Source organism: Pseudorca crassidens, chromosome 3, assembly GCF_039906515.1.
Source record: "Pseudorca crassidens isolate mPseCra1 chromosome 3, mPseCra1.hap1, whole genome shotgun sequence".
In the NCBI taxonomy this organism is placed as follows: Eukaryota; Metazoa; Chordata; class Mammalia; order Artiodactyla; family Delphinidae; genus Pseudorca; species Pseudorca crassidens.
This window is the reverse complement of record NC_090298.1, coordinates 88,800,716-88,822,501: the sequence shown is the minus strand read 5'-3', so window position 1 is coordinate 88,822,501 and position 21,786 is coordinate 88,800,716. Positions and strand designations below refer to the sequence as shown.

The 21,786-nt window shown below is 36.5% G+C and overlaps 1 protein-coding gene across 6 annotated transcripts in view; it reads right to left on the bottom strand.

Moving 5' to 3' along the window:
* FER (FER tyrosine kinase) overlaps positions 1 to 21,786 on the bottom strand; it is a 474,202-nt gene that overhangs the window by 424,500 nt on the left and 27,916 nt on the right. For all 6 annotated transcript variants that reach the window (XM_067731395.1, XM_067731398.1, XM_067731396.1 and 3 more), the window contains one exon: positions 6,663 to 6,930. In XM_067731395.1, coding sequence (XP_067587496.1) covers positions 6,663 to 6,869 — 207 coding nt within the window. In that variant the 5' untranslated portion in view covers positions 6,870 to 6,930. The remainder of the gene's footprint in view (positions 1 to 6,662; positions 6,931 to 21,786) is intronic.

Genomic DNA, 21,786 nt, shown 5'->3' with positions numbered 1-21,786 from the left:
CAGTCTCTTCAATAAATGGTGTTGGGAAAACCCAACATCCACATGCAAGAGAATAAAACTGGATGACTATCTTACACCACACACAAAAATCAACTCAAAATTGATTAAAGACTTGAATGTAAGATCAGAAACCATAAAACTCCTAGAAGAAAACATAGGCAGTAAGCTCCTTGACTTAATATCACTCTTAATATCACTCTTAGAGATATTTTTTGGATCTGATTCAAACACAATGGCAACAAAAGCAAAAATAAACAATTGGGACTACATCAAACTAAAAAGCTTCAGTACAGCAAAGGAAACCATCAACAAAACAAAAAGTCAACCTCCAGAATAGGATAAGATATTTGCAAATCACAGATCCAATAACGGGGTAATATCCAAAACACATAAAGAACTCATACAGCTAAACAACAACAACAAAATCCAATTTAAAAACAGGTAGAGGATATGAATAGACATTTTTCCAAAGAAGACATATGGGTGGCTAACAGGTAGGTAAAAAGATGCTCAAGATCACCAGCTATTAGGGAAATGCAAATCAAAACCACAATGAGATATTACCACATATCTGTCAGAATGGCTATTGTCAAAAAGACAAGAAATAACAAGTATTGGAGAATTTATAGAGAAAACAGAACCCTCACACACTGTGGGTGAGAATGTAATTTAGTGCAGCTACTATGTAAAACACTATGGGGGCTTCCCTGGTGGCACAGTGGTTGAGAGTCCGCCTGCCGATGCAGGGGACACGGGTTCATGCCCCAGTCAGGGAGGATCCCACATGCCGTGGAATGGCTGGGCCCGTGAGCCATGGCCACTGAGCCTGCGCATCCAGAGCCTGTGCGCCACAACAGTGAGAGGCCCGTGTACCGCAAAAAAAAAAAAAGAAAAAAAAACTAACCAAACTGCAGGGAGAAACAGACTTATTCACAATTATAATCAGAGATTTCAACACCATTCTCAATAGCTGATAGAACAGGTGGACAAAAATGAGTAAAGAGGGACTTCCCTGGTGGCCCAGAGGTTAAGAATCCACCTTCCAATGCAAGTGACGCGGTTCGATCCCTGGTTGGGGAACTAAGATCCCACATGCTGCGGGGCAACTAAGCCCATGTACTGCAACTATGGAGCCCACATGCCCTAGAGCCTGCACACCACAACTACTGAGACTGCGCACAACAACTACTGAGCCCATGCACTCTGGAGCCCATGCACCACAACTAGAGAGAAGTCCACGCACCGCAACGAAGAGCCTGCACACCGCAATGAAAGACCCCACATGCCACAACAAAGATCCCATGTGCCACACCTAAGATCTGACACAGCCAAATAAATTTTTTTAAAAAATGTGTAACCATATTCTTTAAAATAAAAAAAACAATGAGTAAAGAAATAAAAGACTTGAACGCTACTATCAACCATCTTGACCTAATTGTCATTTATAAGAACACTGCAAACAACAACAGCAGAGTATAAAGTGCACATGAAAGAGTTACCAAGACAGACCATACTCTGGGCCCTGAAACAAGTATCCATAAATTTAAAAGGATTCAAGTCATATAAAATAGGGTCTTTGAAAACAATGGAACTCAATTTGAAATCAGTAACAAAAATATCTCTAGAAAAAAAAACAACTACTTGGAAATTATATAAGAGACACTGAAAGAAGACATGGGTCAAAGAAGGAATCAAAAGTGAAATTAAAATGTATTCTGAACTGAAAAAAATGAAAATAACCATATGAGAATTTTCTGGGTTGCAGCTAAAACAGTACTCAGAAAAAATTAAGAACACTGTAAGGATGTATGTATTACAGAAGAAGAATAGTCTTAAATCAGTGATCTCAACTTCTACTTTATTAATCCAGGGGAGAAAAAGAGCAAATGAAACACAAATTAAATGGGGAAAAAAATTAATAGATTTCAGAGCAGAAATCAATGCAATAGAAAACAGAATATCAATATACAATGAATGAAATCAAAAGTTGGTTCTCATATAACATCAGTAAAATTGAGAAACCTCTAGCCAGTCCAATCAAGAAAAAAAAAAAAGAAGACACAAATTATCAATATCAGGAATGAGAGAGATAAGACTACTACAGATTCTCCAAATATTAAAAAGACAATAAGGCAAAATAATAAACAACACTAAAATAAATTGACAACTTAGGCAAAAATAAACAAATTCCTTATAGTTCACTGAAGAAGAAAAGGATCATATGAATAGGTCTTTACTTTAAAAATTAAATTTATAACCAAAAACCTTCTCCCAAAGAAAACTCTAGGCCAAGATGACTTCACTGGTGAATTCTATCACACACCTAAGTAAGAAATAAAACCAATTCTACATAAACTTCTCCAGAAAATTGAAGAAAATACTTCCCACTTGTCTTATGAAGCCAGCCTTATTACTCTGCTACCAAAACCAGACAGTATTACAGGAAAAGGAACTGTAGATCTATATCCCTCAGCAACACTTATACAAAAATTCTCCAAAAAAAATTTCTTAGCAAATTGAATCCAATGACATAAAAACAAGGATAATACAAAAAGATGAAGTGGGAAGGTTTTTTTGTGTGGTTTTTTTTTGGGGTTTTTTTTTGCGGTATGCGGGCCTCTCAGTGTTGTGGCCTCTCCCGTTGTGGAGCATAGGCTCCGGACGCGCAGGCTCAGCGGCCATGGCTCACGGGCCCAGCCGCTGCACGGCATGTGGGACCTTCCCAGACCAGGGCACGAATCCATGTCCCCTGCATCGGCAGGCAGACTCTCAACCACTGCGCCACCAGGGAAGCCCTTTTTTTTTTTTTTAACAATCTTCAAATGTTTGAAACATCTGAAAATCAATCAATACATTTCAACATATTATCAAACTGAAAAGAAAAAACAATACAATCACCTAAGCAGAAGAAGACAAACCACTTGACAAAATCCAACAACAATTAATGAAAAAGCTCTCAGCTAGGCAGGAACAGAAGGGAATTTCTATAAGCTTATAGAAGATATCTAAAAAAACTCAAAATTAACATCATACTTAATAGTGAAAGACTAAACGCTTTTCCCCTAAGACCGAGAACAAGACATAGATGTCTGCTGTCAATACTTCTATTAAACTCTGCACCAGAGGTTTTAGCTATTGCAAGAAGGCCACAAAAATAAACAAAAGACATCCAAATTGGAAATGAAGAACTAAAATTCTCTTTGTTTGCAGATAACATAATCATCTGTGTAGAAGATTCAATGGACTCTACAAGACAACTGCAAATAAGTACGTTTTGCAAAGTTTAGGTTATGAGATTAACATGCATAATAACAATGAACAGTGGAAAACTGAAAATTAGGAAAAATACTATTTATAAGAACATAAAAAATATGAAATACACATAAACCCAAAAGACCTATATACTTAAAGCTATTGATATAAGATTAATTAGGAAAATTAAAGAAGATATACACCATGTTTATGGATTAGAACTCCAATACTGTTAAGATATACATTTTCCCCGAATTTACCTATATACTCAATGCATTTCAATCAAAAATCAGTAGACTTTTTTATAGAAATTGATGAGCTAATTCTAAAATTCATATGGAAATGCACAGGAACTAAAGTAGCCAAAATAATTTTGGAAAGAAAAAAAAAGCACAAAGAGAAATTACACTATCTAACTTTGAGATTACTATAAAGCAACAATAATCAGAATAATGTGATGCATTTTCAGAGTTAAGAGGAAAAGCTGACATACTCCTTGTTTTTCTTTGGGTTTCCAACCATTGTTCAACTGTTATCTCTCAACACTTCCTCTCTGAAAGGCAATACTACCAATTAAACCACTTCTTCTCAATCTATATCACCTTTTCCTATCCCCTTTTCCCATCCCCCCAAATTCTCCTGCCCTCTTTATCTTAGCATTTGTCTCCATCTATCCCTCACCAAAATACCTGACACTTCAGTATACACATTGATGACTCCTTCTCTGTCCTGACCTCATAAATCCTCAATCTTCTTACCTGTTAATACTATTTCTTGTTCCTTTCACTACCTTACTTTTTTTTTTTAAGATTTTTTTAATGTGGAGCATTTTTAAAGTCTTTATTGAATTTGTTACAATATTGCTTCTGTTTTATGTTTTGGCTTTTTGGCTGCAAGGCATGTGGGATCTTAGCTCCCAACGAGGGACCAAACCCACACCACCTGCACTGGAAGGGACGTCTTAACCACTGGACCTCCAAGGGAAGTCCCATACTTTTCTAAACAGTATAATTTCAGTTAAACATAGTAAATAAAACACATGGCTATTTTTCACTCCTTTCCAAAACCCTACCAAAATATAATATAGTTACTTAAAATATAAATTCGCAATAACAAAGAAGATAGAAAAGGCAACAATCACAGATAAGACTTGCCAACAAAATGTTAGAAAATGTAAGTGGTAACTCATTAGCATATCAGGAAAAGTTGAAACTTAAGTGTACGGAGGGGAGGTCAAGAAGAAAAGGCCACATGGTGGGAGGGGGAATTGGAGGAAAATGATCAAAAGGTACAAACTTCCAGTTATAAGATAAGTAAGTACTAGGGATATAATGTATAGCATGATGACTATAGTTAACACTGTTGTATGATAAAGTGAGTTGTTAAGTGAGTGCTTTCTAAGAGTTTTTATCAAAAAGAGAAATTTTTTTCTTTTCTTTTTATTATTTGGATATCAGCTAAATCTACTATGGTAATCATTTCACAACATAACATAAATCAAACCATCATGCTGGACTTCCCTGGTAGTGCAGTGGTTAAGAATCTGCCTGCCAATGCAGAGGATATGGGTTCGATCCCTGATCCGGGATGATCCCACATGCTGGGAAGCAACTAAGCCCATGTGCCACAACTACTGAGGCTGCGCTCTAGAGCCTGTGAGCCACAACTACTGAACCCATGTGCCACAACTACTGAACCCATGTGCCACAACTACTGAAGCCCGCCCACCTAGAGCCCGTGCTCCGCAACAAGAGAAGCCACGACAATGAGAAGCCCACGCACCGCAATGAAGAGTAGCGCCCACTTGCCGCAACTAAAGCCCGCGTGCAGCAATGAAGACCCAATGCAGCCAGAAATAAATAAATTTATTAAAAATAAAAGAATGAGGAAGCCCTTTTAAAAAAAAAAATCATGCTATACACTTTAAACCTATACAGTGATGTATGTCAATTATATCTCAAAGAAACTGGGGGGAGAAAAAGAAGAAAAGACCAGTTTATAGGGTCAGATAACTCCAATAAAGCTCAGGAACTGGAGAAATCTAAATGAAGAAAAAGGAGAGGGCACCGAAACAGAAGGATTGATTCAGTCTATATAAGGAACAGCCAGAATTCTAGTTCCTATTGCTCAGCCCACAGACATGCAACTATTCTTCCCCCAGTGCAGAAGAAAACAAGAGGAAAAAATTAACCAGAGAGCTTTTGGACTCAGAGACACCAGGCAGCTTACCAAAAACAGGAGGATTAACTAAAATATGACTCTTTGAACACTCAATCTACTTTCCCTATCTATTCCTATAACATAACAGAGTAGTCAAACAAAATACAGGACACCAGTTAAATTTGAATTTCAGATAAAAAATAAATAATTTTTAGTGTATGCATTTCTCAAATATTGTACGCAAATTTAACTGGTGTTCTATATTTTAATTTGCTACATCTGGCAACCCTACCTTCAGACTAGAGACTAGAGAATGGTTCTTTGGGGAATCTCATTGGCCCAGGAAAGGATGTTAAAGATATGAACATTAGGAGTTCTCAGCAACATCACAGATCTTTACCTGATCACACATACCACATACACACATTCCCCATAAGAAACAGAGTTTCTTCTACAATTTACTCAAATCCTAAGACCCATGAGTGCAAGAAACACACTAATTTTTTTAACTTTCCAAGTAAGGTAAAAAAAAATTTTAACTTTGAATAAATATAGTGAAGTGTGAAGTAAGACAATGAAAATAAACAGAGCGAAAATCCAAAACTATTAAGGTGTGTAATATTTCATATTTTATGCCTTCAAAGGATAATTAGCAGTGAAATTTTGGCCTTTATTTTTATAGCCCTTATTTTTATATTTTATACTTTATAATCTTGGAGCTAAAAAACCATATTGTTTATCCAAAGGATTTTTATGTGTGATTAAATCATCAATATATTAGTATTTTAGTAATGAAATGACAGCAGAGAATACCTACATGTTAAAATACTCCATGTGATTCACTATACAAATGATTCACAGAAGAATGCAGGGAAGGTGGGTTATAATGAAAGTTTGTGTCAAAAGAAGAAAACAGCGGGGCTCAAGGAACCCAAGGAGGTAGGGTAATAAAGAAAACGAAATTTGTAAGAAGGGTTCTCAAACCTAACTAATCATTAGAATAATCTGGACATCTATTGGAAAAAAGGATTTCAAAGTTCAAAAATTTCAGACCTACTGACTCGGAATATCAGGAGCTGGGCCCAAATTTTACAATTTTTGAAACTTTCCCCATGAGATTCTGATAATCAGAAAGATTTTGGAATATTTTAGAATGCTGACTTAGGTACGCTTATTCAATAGTATGATCTACTTGCCTTAAGGACAACTATGATGCTATAGACAATAAATGATGAAATCATTCTTCTTACCTTGGATACATTGCTGACATAATTCATTTGGATAGTACTTTCCTTATCAACTTGATTACAAAGGTTCTGTAAAGTAGATGCATATTCTTTATCACTTTTTATTCTCAGGGCCATAAATTTCTTCACTGTTTCCAGTAACCGTAATTCCCAGTCTTGCAATTTTAACACAGCTTCATGTGAATTCTTCAGGTCACTCCCAAACCCCATTTTTGTAAAGCACTGTCTTATCCTCCACGCTGCACAACTGAGCCGTCTAATCAGCACATATCTGTGTATGTAAACAGAAGAAAAGAATCTTAAATCAAAAGGAAATTAGTCTTCAAAGCAAAGTTATGGCCCATTCTTTTTAGAGTAAAAAAAAAAAATCACTATAACTGAATGCTTTCCCCCAAAAATCAGGAACAAGATGAGAATGTCCAATCTCACCACTTCTATTCAACACTGTAATGAAGGTTCCAGTCAGTACAATGAAATAAGTGAAATAATTTCCAATGAATTTGGAATGGAAGAAGTAAAACTATATTTATTTGCAGATGACATGACATATATAGAAAATCCTAAGAAATACAATTTTTAAAGTATTAGAACTAATAAATGAGCTCAGTAAGATTACAGGGTACAAGATCAATATACAAATATCAACTGTATTTCTATATATTAGCAAAGATCAATCTGAAAACAAAATTTAAAAAATATTCCAAAACAATTCCATTTACAACAGCATCAAAAAGAATAAAATATTTAGGAATAAATTTTACAAAATAAATACAAAACTTTACTCTTAAAATTATAAAATATTGTTGAAAAAAATTAAAGATGACCTAAATAAATGGAAAGACTCATGTTAATGGATCCAAAAGACTTAATATTAAGAAAGCAACTGCCCAACTTGTTCTACAAACTTAACTCAATCCATATGAAAATCTAAGCTTTTTTTTTTTTGCAGAAATTGACATGCTAATCTTAAAACTTACAAAGAAATGCAAGGAAGCCAGAATAACCAAATAAATAAACAAACAAACCAAAACACCCTGAAGAAAAAGAACAAAGCTGGAGGACTCAGACTTCACTGCCAAGTCCATTCAATGGAGGAAAAAAAACTCTTTTCTACTAAAGATGCTGGGAAAATTGGATTCCACATGCAAAAGAGTTAAGCAGGATGTCTCCTTAGACCATACACAAAAAATTAAATCTAAAGGAATCACAGATCTAAATATCAGAGCTAAAACTATAAAACTCTCAGAAGAAAATATAGTAGTAAATCTTCGTGACCTTTGTCCAGGCAATGGTTTCTAAATATGACAACAAAAGTGCAAGCAACAAAATAAAAATATGTAAATTTGTTTTCATCAAAATTAAAAACTTCTGTACTTTGAAGGCCACCATCAAGTAACTGATAAGACCACAGAATGGGGAAAATATTTACAAATCATATATCTCATCAGGGACTTTTATCTGGATTATATAAAGAATTCTTACAACTCAATAATAACAAGACAAACCAATTAAAAATGGGCAAAAGATCTGAGTAGACATTTCTCCAAATAAGATTTACAGACGTCCACTAAGCACATGAAAAGATGTTCAATATCATTAGCCATTAGGAAAATACCAATCAAAACCACAATGAGATACCATTTCACACCACTAAGATGTCCATAATCAAAAAGACAGATAATATCAAGTGTTGGAGACTGTGAAGAAATTAGAACCATCAGATACTGGTGGTGTAAATGTAAAATGGATGGTTCCTCAAAACTTAAACACAGAGTTATTATATATGACCCAGAAATTCCACTCTTAGGTATGTACCCAAGAGAAATAAAAACATATGCCCACAAAAAAACTTGTGCATGAATATTCGAGCAGAATTATTCATAATAGTCACAAAGGGGAACAACCCAAATGTTCATCAACTGATGAATGGATAAATAAAACAATGTATCCACAAGATGAAATTGGCAACGGTAATGAATGAAATGTTGAAACAAGCTACAGCATGGATAAACCTTGTAAACATGCTAAGTGAAAGAAGCCAAACACAAAAGACTGACATGTTGTGCTGTCTTCTTATATGAAATGTCCAAAATCTATTTTTAGAGGCATAAATCAAATTAGTATTGACTAGAGCTGGCAAATTTGTGAAGAAATGAGGAGTGACTGCTAACGGGTACTGGATTTCCTTTTGGAGTGAGTAGAGAGCTCTAAAATTGATTGTGGTAATGGTTGCACAACTCTGTGAACAGAATAAAAACCATTCAATTGTACAGTTTAAATGGGTGAATTCTTCAGCATGTGAGTTATAGCTCAAAGTTGTTAAAAAAAATCTCTGCAGTATAACTTATAATCATCTAAAGGTCAGTTATCAGACACCCCAAAGTTATTCCTGCTTGTTTGCTATAAAGCCCAAGAACTATGATAGAATTTATTTTCCCCTCCAGTCTCCTAGAATTTCAAGCAGTGAATCTTTTAGGGTCAGTTAGAAAAAATAAAGAAACACATCTTTTATTTTTAAGTCTGGCTCATCATATCAGAAGTCAATTTAATTCAGCTGAAATCCTCTAACCTATACAGAAAAATAAGAAAAGGTTTCTCTCTCTAAGCTCAGTGATACCATCTAAAGAGATGGTAAAAATGTGTGGGTTTTCCAAATAGAAAACAAATTCCAATATTTTCCCAACTGAAAACTGTCTGGTTTTATGATCAAACAAGTAGAGCGGGAAAAAGGTTGTGGAAAAATGTACTCCATCAAGGTTTCCAAAGTTGCAAGCAGGACACTAAATGAACCTTAACATAAATAAGTCAATAAAAGTAATTGACTTATTCACTTTAATATCAAGTAGGATAATTCCAGTTTATTCACTTTGTAGATAGTAGCTTTAAAAAATTTACTTTGATATACTGTACCTTTATGGGTCACAAAAAAGAACATTTTTCTGTTATTTTACTTATAGCTCAACTAAGTCTCAGTGAAGATATACTCTATCTCATACCATGTTTTCAATGGAAGAATACAAAGAAAGGTGAAATGTTTCACTTTTTTTTTTAAAACTATATCCGAGATTGTGGTTCATTTTATTCTGTAGCTTGGAATAAACATCACTTCTGCTTCTAAATGCATCTAGCTGCGGTCAAAGCTTTGACAATAGTTTTTTTTTCTCATTATTAGGAATTTCAAAAGCATTATGAAGAGCTTAGATGAATAAAAAGGGAAACAATCTGGCAGCTATCTGAGAAACACTCCAACCCACCCTAAGGGCTTATTTATGTACACCAGTATTCTAGGTCAGGGTGAATATAAAATAATTTAATACATGGTACCACTCCTTGAGGAATCACAAATAATAAAAATTTTTAAAAACAGCTCCATAATTAACTGATTATGTCTAATTATTAAATTCGTAGAGATTATAAATACTTTAAGGAATTAAAGGGAATGGTATCCTACAGATAATTTTTCCACAGATGTCAAATGATATACATAAGACTATTCAATTCAGTAGTGTTTGGAAGTTTTTTAAAAACTGGAAATATTAATTAAAAGGAACTGACTAGGTAAATTACAATCAAAGCTGCTGCAGCTGATTGTATTGATAACTGAGAAATCCTAGGGAGTACCATTCAAATCATAGTCTGTGTGAATCTGTTCAGTGTCCAACATTCACAACCATATGTGGTAGATGTGATCATGGCATATTCATTCAGTGGAGTATCATTCAGCCCTAATATAAAAATGAGAAAACTTGTGTATTGATTGGGAAATATCATTAACAATTATTAATAGAAAAAAGTAAGATACAGAAGTTGGTATGCTTACATTGTGTAAAAAGGAGGAAAAATAATAAAAATTAAATTTACTTAAGTACATAAAATATTTCTAGAAGAACACACAGTGGCTGGGACACAGGAATGGGAAGGAGACTCTTCATTATATACTCTTTTGTACATTTGAATTTTGTTTTAAGTGAACATATTGCTATTACTTATTCAAAAATTAATTAAAGAATTTTTGAAGAGAAAAAGAAAAAATTAATGAAACCTGAAGTAATCCAGAAAAGTTTCCTAGAAATGGCAAGACATGAGTTAAGGTTGGAAAAACCATGATTTAGATAAAAAGGTTAAAAAGGAAATGTATTTCAGGAAGCAATATGGGGAATATAAGTGACTAGGGGGTGAAGTAAACCAAGAAATGTCTCCAAAATCAAGTTATATGTGGCAAGCAGTGGCAGACGGCATGCCAATTTACCTCTTGCTATTCTAACGTTAAGGGAACTAATAAGGCTCAAACTCCTTAACTGGTGTTTAAGGCAAAATAACAAGATCATGAATGTGATGTTTTAAATGGTTAGTTTGCTGGTGCTAGTTACGCAAGTGTGTTCAGTTGGTGAAATTTCATAAAGCTGAGCGTCTGTGATTTGTGCACTTTTCTATATGTATGTTATAGTTAATTTAAAAAGAGACATAGAGATAGAGTTTAATCTGGAAGCTAGGTATAAAATAGCTTGAAGACAGCAAAAACATAAAATGAGACATAAGAAGGCAAATTAATAAGTCACTACAGCTATACAGCTTGAGAAATGAGGATCTATAATTGACAATGTCAGTGAGAGTTAAGACCAAAGAGGCTTGACCTGGTAAATGGATTTAAAGAAAAGAGAGACAGATGATACAATGATAACTTCAAGGCTTTAATAATAAATGATGACAATATCAATAGAAATGGAAGAATGGGAATACGGAGCTACTTTAAAGAAAATACATTCATTTCAGCAGGAAATAAATGCTTAGGTAAAATACAAGGCTAAGGATAGAAAGTTGAGAGTCAGCTGCTTAAAGGTGATAAAACCAATAGATTGAATGTTGACAGAAAAGCAGAGAATTACAAGGACAAAGCCCATGAGAATGTATCAATGGAGGAACTAGAAGAAGAAAAGCCAAAGGGTAGAGATTAAGTAAGCAAAAAAGAGGTTTGACAGAGTTACAGATGATGGGATATAAAAGAAGTTATTAGCAATGCCGAATGTCAGAGAGAGATGTGAAAACTGCAAAAAGTCATTATTGGAATTTTCAGGTAAAGCCAGTATAGTAAAAGAAGTACTTCAGAAGCTCCTACCACCAATAACTAATAAAAAGAACAAAAACTGTTAAGAAAAAACAAAAATTTAAACATATCATCAGCAAATAAAGGAGTAAAACTTTATGCCACAAGTTTCACAGCATAGTTTCAAAGGAAAAAGAGAGAAAATTCTGGTGCTCTAGGCAGCATGGAAATGTGCCCAACACTACCCCTCAACTTTCAGAAGATATCCCGAGGAAGAAGAATTAACAAAATCCTGAGAATTCACACTGGATACTCCAAGATGAAAAGAAGCAGCATACACTGAATAGACCAACCTAGGGAAAAATCAAGAAAATAACTAAAGGAATATTATTAAGCCATAAAAAGAAACGAAACTGAGTTATTTGTAGTGAGGTGGGTGGACCTAGAGTCTGTCATACAGAGTGAAGTAAGTCAGAAAGAGAAAAACAAATACCGTATGCTAACATAAATATATAGAATCTAAAAAAAAAATGGTTCTGAAGAACCATAGGGAATGATAAGCTGGGAAGAAGTGAGAGACTGGCATTGACATATATACACTACCAAATGTAAAACAGACAGCTAGTGGGAAGCAGCCACAGAGCACAGGGAGATCAGCTCGGTGCTTTGTGACCACCTAGAGGGGTGGGATAGGGAAGGCGGGAGGGAGACACAACAGGGAGGGGATATGGGGATATATGTATTCGTATAGCTGATTCACTTTGTTATACAGCAGAAACTAACACAACAATGTAAAGCAATTATACTCCAATAAAGATGTTAAAAAAAAAAAAAAAAAGAAAAGAACTAAAGAAAGAAGCTTCTCTGTACCAAGACAGGACCTCAGAAAAATGCAGGGAGGGCAGCCTTGGCTTGCCATTTTCCAGGGCTCTATGAAGAACTGGTGGATGAAATTAAATCCAGAAGTACAGGATGTTTAATGGAATCTCATAAGAGAGAGTAAATCTCAGGGCCCCCAACAAGGCCAAACTCAGTCCCAGCCAATACCTCCCCACCCCTCTATCGCCATGCTCATATGACAAATAAACCAAAATTAAAAGTAAAACCTAGGAATTCCCTGGTGGCGCAGTGGTTAAGAATCCGCCTGCCACTGCAGGGGACACGGGTTCGAGCCCTGGTCCAGGAATATCTCACATGCCATGGAGCAACTAAGCCCATGCACCACAACTACTGAGCCTGCGCTCTAGAGTCCGCGAACCACAACTATTGAGCCCGCATGCCACAACTACTGAGTCCATGCACCTAGAGCCCGTGCTCTGCAACAAGAGAAGCCGCCACAATGAGAATCCCGCGCATCACAACGAAGAGTAGCCCCTGCTCGATGCAACTAGAGAAAGCCTGTGTGCAGCAATGAAGACCCAATGCAGCCAAAAATTAAAAATAAATTTAAAAAAAAGTAAAACCGGGCTTCCCTGGTGGCGCAGTGGTTGAGAGTCCGCCTGCCGATGCAGGGGACACGGGTTCGTGCCCTGGTCTGGGAAGATCCCACATGCCGCGGAGCTGCTGGGCCCGTGAGCCATGGCTGCTGAGCTTGCGCGTCCGGAGCCTGTGCTCCGCAATGGGAGAGAGGTCGCGACAGTGAGAGGCCCGCGTACCGCAAAAAAGAAAAAAAAAAAAAAAGTAAAACCTAGCTTCTGACCCAAACAAGATGGCATAGACCATTTTTCCCAGCTCAGCCCCACAAAACACAACTATAAACACTGAAAATAGCAAAAGAGACGACCAAAGAATAACTCTGAGAGGTAGAAAAGGGAAACTCCTTTGGCCCTAGGACTGGAAGAACAGCACAGAAGCAGGGTATCTTGTACCCCCCTCACCAAACATAAAACGGTCATCCATTTCTGACTTTTCCCAACTTCCAGTCTGGGAACAAAAGGCAGTCCGTGTAGGCTAACTCCTCCCAGGATCTGACAAGAGTCCCTCTGACTACATCAGGCAAGCCAGACACCACCAGCAAGGGAGACAGATTATGAGCCTCACCAAAAACAAACAGCCAGGGGAAGCATTCTCCTTCCCTGATAGGCCTGAGAATCCCATTTTCTGCCAAGAGAAACGGAACTAGGCAGGAAGAACCAGCAAGAGAGATCCAGCAATAGCAAGCAGCCCAGTCAGAAAGCCTCCCTGTCCCCACAGGTCCAAGGATCACCTTTCCCACCCAGAAACACCAGAGCAGATACACAGAACTGGCAAAAGGGACCCAGCTCTAGCAAGAGGTTCAGTCCAGGAAGCTCCTTGTTCTCTGCGAGTCCAAGATTCTCCTTTCCTGACCAGAGACTGTAGGGCAGCTAGGGGGCATGGTAAAGAAATCCTATCTCACCCCTTCTCTAACCAATAGACATCTAGTACTGCTCAGCCTAAGAAAAATGTCTTCTACTCCCTCAAGCAGCACCACCACCATCAAGAATCAGTGGGAGCCCTAGTGATACCAGATAAAGCAAACCAAAATAACAGCACAAAGACTCAAAATTAAACTGTCACTGGAACCACAGCCCACAAAAATAGGCCAAGAACTGCATGTTAAATCTAACCAGAGTGACTGACTGCCTGTAAAAATAAAAGATTGAAATAGGCTATTGAAATAGAGTCTCCTAACATAATAGATAAAATATCTAGGCTTCAATTGAAAATCACCTGTCATATCAAGAACCAAGAAAAATAATCACAAGTTAAAAAAGAAAAGACAATCAACTTATGCCAACAACAAGATGAATCAGATGTTGGAATTATCAGAAAATGATTTTAAATCAGCCATCATAGAAATGCTTCAACAATTGATCACAAATTCTCTTAAAACAAATGTAAACCAACAATTACAAATTCCCTTAAAACAACTGTAAAATTAGAAAATCTAAGCAAAAAATAGAAGTTATTAAAAAACATGGAAATTATAGAACTAAAAAATATAATAACAGGAATAAAAAACTCACTAGATGAGCTCAACAGTAGACAACAAAGGATACAATCAGTGAATGTAAGAAAGAGGAATAGAATTCAACCAATCCAAACAACATTGAGAAAATATACAGAAAATAAGAAGAAGAAGAAGCAAAGCCTCAGGGACCTGCAGGACAATAACAGAAGACCCAACATTTGTATCATCTGAGTTTCAGAAGGAGAGAAGAAAGTAGGGCTGAAAGAGTATTCAAAAAAATATGTCCAACTTGGTGAATGAGAAATCAAGACAGTGAGGTATTAGTAGAGGATAGACAGTAGATGAATGGAACAGAATAAAGAACCCAGAAATAGACCCACATAAATATGCTCAACTATTTTTTGACAAAGGTCCAGAAGCAATTCAATGAAGGAAAACTAGCCTTTTCAATAAATGGTACTGGAGCAATTGGATATCTATAGGCCAAAAACAGAAAAAAAAGAATGAACTCTGACCTAACACCTTACACAAAAATTAATTCAAAAACTTAAACATAAACGTAAAACTGCAAAACTTCTATGAAAAAAGAAACAGAAGGAAATCTTCAGGATCTAAAGCTAGGCAAAGTTCTTAGACTTGAAACAAAAAAAACACAATCCAGGGCTTCCCTGGTGGCGCAGTGGTTGAGAGTTCGCCTGCCGATGCAGGGGACACGGGTTCGTGCCCCGGTCCGGGAAGATCCCACATGCCGCGGAGCGGCTGGGCCCGTGAGCCATGGCCGCTGAACCTGCGCGTCCGGAGCCTGTGCTCCGCAAAGGGAGAGCCCACAACAGTGAGAGGCCCGCGTACCGCAAAAAAAATTAATTAATTAATTAAATTTAAAAAAAACACAATCCATACAAGGAAAAATTGATAAATTGGGCTTATCCAAAGTAAAAAGGTTGCCCTGTGAAAACCCATGAGAAGATGAGAAAAAGACAGGCTATGGACTGGGAGAAAATATTTGCAAACCACATATCTGACAGAGAACTAGTACCTAGAATTCATAAAACCTCTTAAAATTCAACATTTAAAAACAACAACAATCCAACTAGAAAATGAGCAGAAGACATGAACAGACATTTCACAGAAAAGGATATAAAAATGGCGAATGAGCACACAAAAAGATGTTGGACATAAATTAGCCTTCAGGGAAATGCAATTAAAACCACATGGAGATACCACTACATACCTATCAGAATGGCTAAAATAAAATATAATGACAAGACCAAACACTTGTAAGGATATGGAAAAAGTGCATCATTCATTTGTTGCTGGTTAGTAGACAAAAAATGGTACAGCCACTCTGGTGTCTTATAAAACTAAACATTCAACTACCATATGACCCAACAATTGCACTCTTGGACATTTATGCCATAGAAATGAAAACATATGTTCACACAAAAACCTGTACACAAATGTTCATAGCAGCTTTATTTGTAATAGCCAAAAGCTGGAATCAGCACAGGGATCCTTCAACAGGTGAATGCATACCATGGAATACTACCCACATTAAAAAGGAACAGTCTATCAACACAGACAACAACTAGCACGAATCTTCAGTAATCCTGCTGAACGAAAAAAGCCAACCCCACAAAGTTATATACTGTATGATTCCATTTATATAACATTCTTGAAGTGAAAAAATTTTGGGAAAAGGACAGATTAGGGGTAGCCAGGGTTTAGGGCCTGCAGAGTGGAAAAGGGAGGTAAGAATGGTTATAGAAGGAGGATACAAGGGATTCTAGTAGTGTTGGAACTGTTCAGTACCTTGATGGTAGTGGTGGATACATGAATCTAGACAAGTAATAAAATGTTACAGAACTTAACATACACACAACAAAGGAGTACAATTAAAACTGGAGAAATATGAATAAGATTAGTGGATTATGTCAATGTTGATATCCTGGTTGTCACAGTTTTGCAAAATTTTACCATGAGGGGAAACTAGACCAAATGTACAAGGAATTATTATTTCATACAATTGCGTATTAATCTACAATTACCTCAAAAGAAATTTCAATTTAAAAAAAAAAGTAATGCCCAGACCTCAAACTACAGGTCGGGGGAAGAACAATAACGTGGAGAGGGTGTCACAAATTTAGCTACATTCTTCCACAAGTAATAGAGCAAAAGCTGCCTATGTCAACCATAAGGAAGATGAAAAAAGAAATTACAAGGAAATTATACAATCATACTGTAGCCAAAAATTACAAAGAGAGAGATAGAGCAAGCAGGCGGGGGTACAATACAGACTGATTTGTAATATAAGTTCCAATTGGGCAAGGAATTACTCTGATCTCTTCCCCCACTATCATCTCCAGTGCTTAAAACAGTGCCTTGCATATATAGTAGACAATAAAAATTTGTTAAATGAATTAACTGGTTGAGGCTACACAGCATTATACATGCATCTCCTCATGCCCTACAATCCCTACTTAGCCCTCTTCATTCTTTAGGATACTTAGTGATTCTAGGTATTAATTCTATTATACTTGTAACACGAGGTATCAAATTTACAACCCTAACCTATAGGTTAAAATTCAAACTCCTTTGCCTGGTAATCCAAGCTGGCCCCAGACAGCCTTCCACCCTCAAACAACAGTACCACAGTTTTCTACCTATGGTCCCTTAAATGTCTCATGATCATACCTCTGTAGCTTTGCAGATGTTGTTCCTTCAGTCTAAATGTTTTTATCCCTTGCCTGCCTGCAGAATTTTCAACAACTAAACTGTAAAGTTGTTTTCTCTGTGAAACCTTCTTTGACCATCCCCACAACCATTATTACCCAGTCCAACTTCGGTGTTCCCTTTTCTCAGATCTCAGGGATCATGTATGTACCTGTGATTAATATAACACCTCTCATAGTATATTTTAATTATTTGTTCAGGTATATTTCTCCCATCAAACTACAATATACATGAAAATAAGAATATTACAGAGTTTTCACTTTTATAACACTGGGGCTAAAATTACTATCCATATACAGTAGGTATTCAATTTATTATAAATAATTGCAAGAGAAAACCCATTTTTTAAAAGATTTGCAAATGAGATTTTAAAATAAGAATTTCTATAATTTAGTGGATACTGAGTACAAATCAGGAAGAAATAGAGTATTATACAAAACTACAGGCATGTCATTAGCAAAGATGTCTATTTTAAAATAGCATCTTTTAAAATACACATCTTTTTAAAAGGCAAAACTAATAAATAGCATCTTTCTTAAAAGGTAAAACTAGTAAAAGTCCTAAAAACATTATTGACTATTTAAATTTATTTAAATCGTTCTTATTTAATGGCATTCAGCTTGGTATTTAGGATCAAGTGAGTTATGCTGAGTTTTCAATTCACCATAAATAGTGATTAAAAACTTTAAAAGAACCATTAAAAACTGCCATATTTTCAAAAATTAGAATTTCATCCTGTATAAAATAGATCTATAAATACATACTTCTTAAACAAAAATGGACACTATTTAATACCAAAATATAAAACAGATAACTAGTTTCCTTGACAGGACAATAGAATTCCCATGGTACTTCTTATAAATATAAGGGTATAGGCAAGTATTTCTTCTAAAATGCCTCTTGTTTTTCAACTTTTGGCTCCACAATTGTTTTACATCCTGGAAACTTTTTTACATTCTCCAAATATACAGAGAAAATACTGCTTTTATATAGCATAAAGAAACTTTAATCTGTACTGAATACTTCCAAGTAAGGAAAATTTATGTTAACACAGATGATATATTGTTGTCACAAATATTTCTTTAATCATTTCATTTTTTAACATTGAAAATAAATTCAAATATACCACAAAGGTATGCTTACATAGAAAAATCAAAAAATAAGTGAATAAAAGCTGTGCCATAGAAACAGGAAATCTTTCATTCTTTCTCCAAGACAAATTTTCATAAGCTGACAAGAAATTTAATAGGAAGATGGCAGAGTAGAAGGACGTGCTCTAACTCCCTTGTGTGAGAACACCGGAATCACAACTAGCTGCTGGACAATCATAGACAGGAAGACACTGGAACTTACCAAAAAAGATACTCCACATCCAAAGACAAAAGAGAAGGCACATTGAGATGGCAGGAGGGGCACAATCACAGTAAAATCAAATCAACAACTGCTGGGTGGGTGACTCACAGGCTGGAGAACCCTTATACCACAGAAGTTCACCCACTGGACAGAAGGTTCTGAGCCCCACGTCAGGCTTCCCAACCTGGGGGTCTGGCAACAGGAGGAGTAATTCCTAGAGAATCATACTTTGAAGGCTAGTGGGATTTGATTGCAGGACTTTGACAGGACTGGGGGAAACAGAGACTCCACTCTTGGAGGGCACACACAAAGCAGTGTGCACATTGGGACCCAGGGGAAGGAGCAGTGACCCCAGGGGAGACTGAACCAGACCTACCTGCTAGTGTTGGAGGGTCTCCTGCAGAGGCGGGGTGGGGGGGCTGTGGCTCACCGTGGGGACAAGGACACTGGCAGCAGAAGTTCTGGGAAGTACTCCTTGGCGTGAGCCCTCCCAGAGTCTGTCATTAGCCCCACCAAAGAGCCCAGGTACACACCAGTGTTGGGTTGCCTCAGACTAAACAACCAACAGGGAGGGAACCCAGCCCCACCCCCATCAACAGACAAGCAGATTAAAGTTTTACTGAGCTCTGCCCACCAGAGCAAGACTGAGCTCTACCCACCACAAGTCCCTCCCATCAGGAAGCTTGCACAAACCTCTTAGATAGGCTCATCCACCAGACGGCAGACAGCAGAAGAAAGAAGAACTACAATCCTGCAGCCTGGGGAACAGAAACCACATTCACATAAAGATAGACAAGATGAAAAGGCAGAAGCCTATGTACCAGATGAAGGAACAAGATAAAACCCCAGAAAAACAACTAAATGAAGTGGAGATAGGTAACCTTCCAGAAAAGGAATTCAGAATAAGGATAGTGAAGATGACCCAGGACCTCGGAAAGAGAATGGAGGCAAAGATGGAGAAGACGCAAGAAATGTTTAACAAAGACCAGGAAGAATTAAAGAACAAACAAACAGAGATGAACCATACAATAACTGAAATGAAAACTACACTAGCAGGAATCAATAGCAGAATAACTGAGGCAGAAGAACAGATAAGTGACCTGGAAGACAGAATGGTGGAATTCACTGCTGCAGAACAGAATAAAGAAAAAAAATTAAAAGAAATGAAGACAGCCTAAGAGGCCTCTTGGACAACATTAAATGCAACAACATTCGCATTATAGGAGTCCCAGAAGGAGAAAAGAGAGAGGAAAGAACATAGAAAATATCTGAAGAGATTATGGTTGAAAACTTCCCTAACATGGGAACGGAAATAGCCACCCAAGTGCAGGGAGTGCAGTGAGTCCCATACAGGATAAACCCAAGGAGAAACACGCCAAGACACATAGTAATCAAATTGGCAAAAATTAAAGACAAAGAAAAATTATTGAAAGCAGCAAAGGAAAAATGACAAAAAACATACAAGGGAACTCCCATAAGGTTAACAGCTGATTTCTCAGCAGAAACTCTACAAGCCAGAAGGGAGTGGCATGATATACTTAAAGTGATGAAAGGGAAGAACCTACAACCAAGATTACTCTACCCGGCAAAAATCTCATTCAAATTCGATGGAGAAATCAAAAGCTTTACAGACAAGCAAAACCTAAGAGAATTCAGCACCACCAAACCAGCTCTACGGCAAATGCTAAACGAACTTCTCTAAGTGGGAAACAGAAGAGAAGAAAACAACCTACAAAAACAAACCCAAAACAATTAAGAAAATGGTCATAGGAACATACATTTCAATAATTACCTTAAACGTGAATGGATTTAATGCTCCAGCCAACAGAAAGACACAGGCTTGCTGAATGGATACAAAAACAAGACCCATATATATGCTGTCTACAGGAGACCCACTTAAGACCTAGAGACACATACAGACTGAAAGTAAGGGGATGGAAAAAGATTTTCTGTGCAAATGGAAATCAAAAGAAAGCTGGAGTAGCAATACTCATATCAGATAAAATACACTTTAAAATAAAGAATGTTACAAGAGACAAGGAAGGACACTACATAATGATCAAGGGATCAATCCAAGAAGAAGATATAACAATTAAAAATATATATGCACCCAACACAGGAGCACCTCAATACATAAGGCAACTGCTAACAGCTATAAAAGAGGAAATCGACAGTAACAAAATCATAGTGGGGGACTTTAACACCTCACTTACACCGATAGATAGATCATCCAAAATGAAAATAAATAAGGAAACAGAAGCTTTAAATGACACAATAGACCAGATAGATTTAACTGATATTTATAGGACATTCCATCCAAAAACAGCAGATTACACTTTCTTCTCAAGTGCGCATGGGACATTCTCCAGGATAGATCACATATTGAGTCAGAAATCGAACCTCAGTAAATTTAAGAAAACTGAAATAATATCAAGCATCTTTTCTGACCACAACGCTAAGAGATTAGAAATGAATTACAGGGAAAAAAACGTAAAAAACACAGACACATGGAGGCTAAACAATACGTTACTAAGTAACCAAGAGATCATTGAAGATATCAAAGAGGAAATCAAAAACTACCTAGAGACAAATGACAAGGAAAACACGACGATCCCAAACCTATGGGATGCAGCAAAAGCAGTTCTAAAAGGGAAGCTTGCAGCTATACAAGCCTACCTCAAGAAACAAGAAAAATCTCAAATAATCAACCTAACCTTACACCTAAAGCAACTAGAGAAAGAAGAACAAACAAAACCCAAAGTTAGCAGAAGGAAAGAAATCATAAAGATCAGAGCAGAAATAAATGAAATAGAAACAAAGAATACAATAGCAAAGATCAATAAAACTAAATCCTGGTTCTTTGAGAAGATAAACAAAATTGATAAACCATTAGCCAGACTCATCAAGAAAAAGAGGTAGAGGACTCAAATCAATAAAATTAGAAATGAAAAAGAAGTTACAGCAGACACCGCAGAAATACAAAGCATCCTAAGAGACGACTACAAGCAACTCTATGCCAATAAAATGGACAACCTGGAAGAAATGGACAAATTCTTAGAAAGGTATAA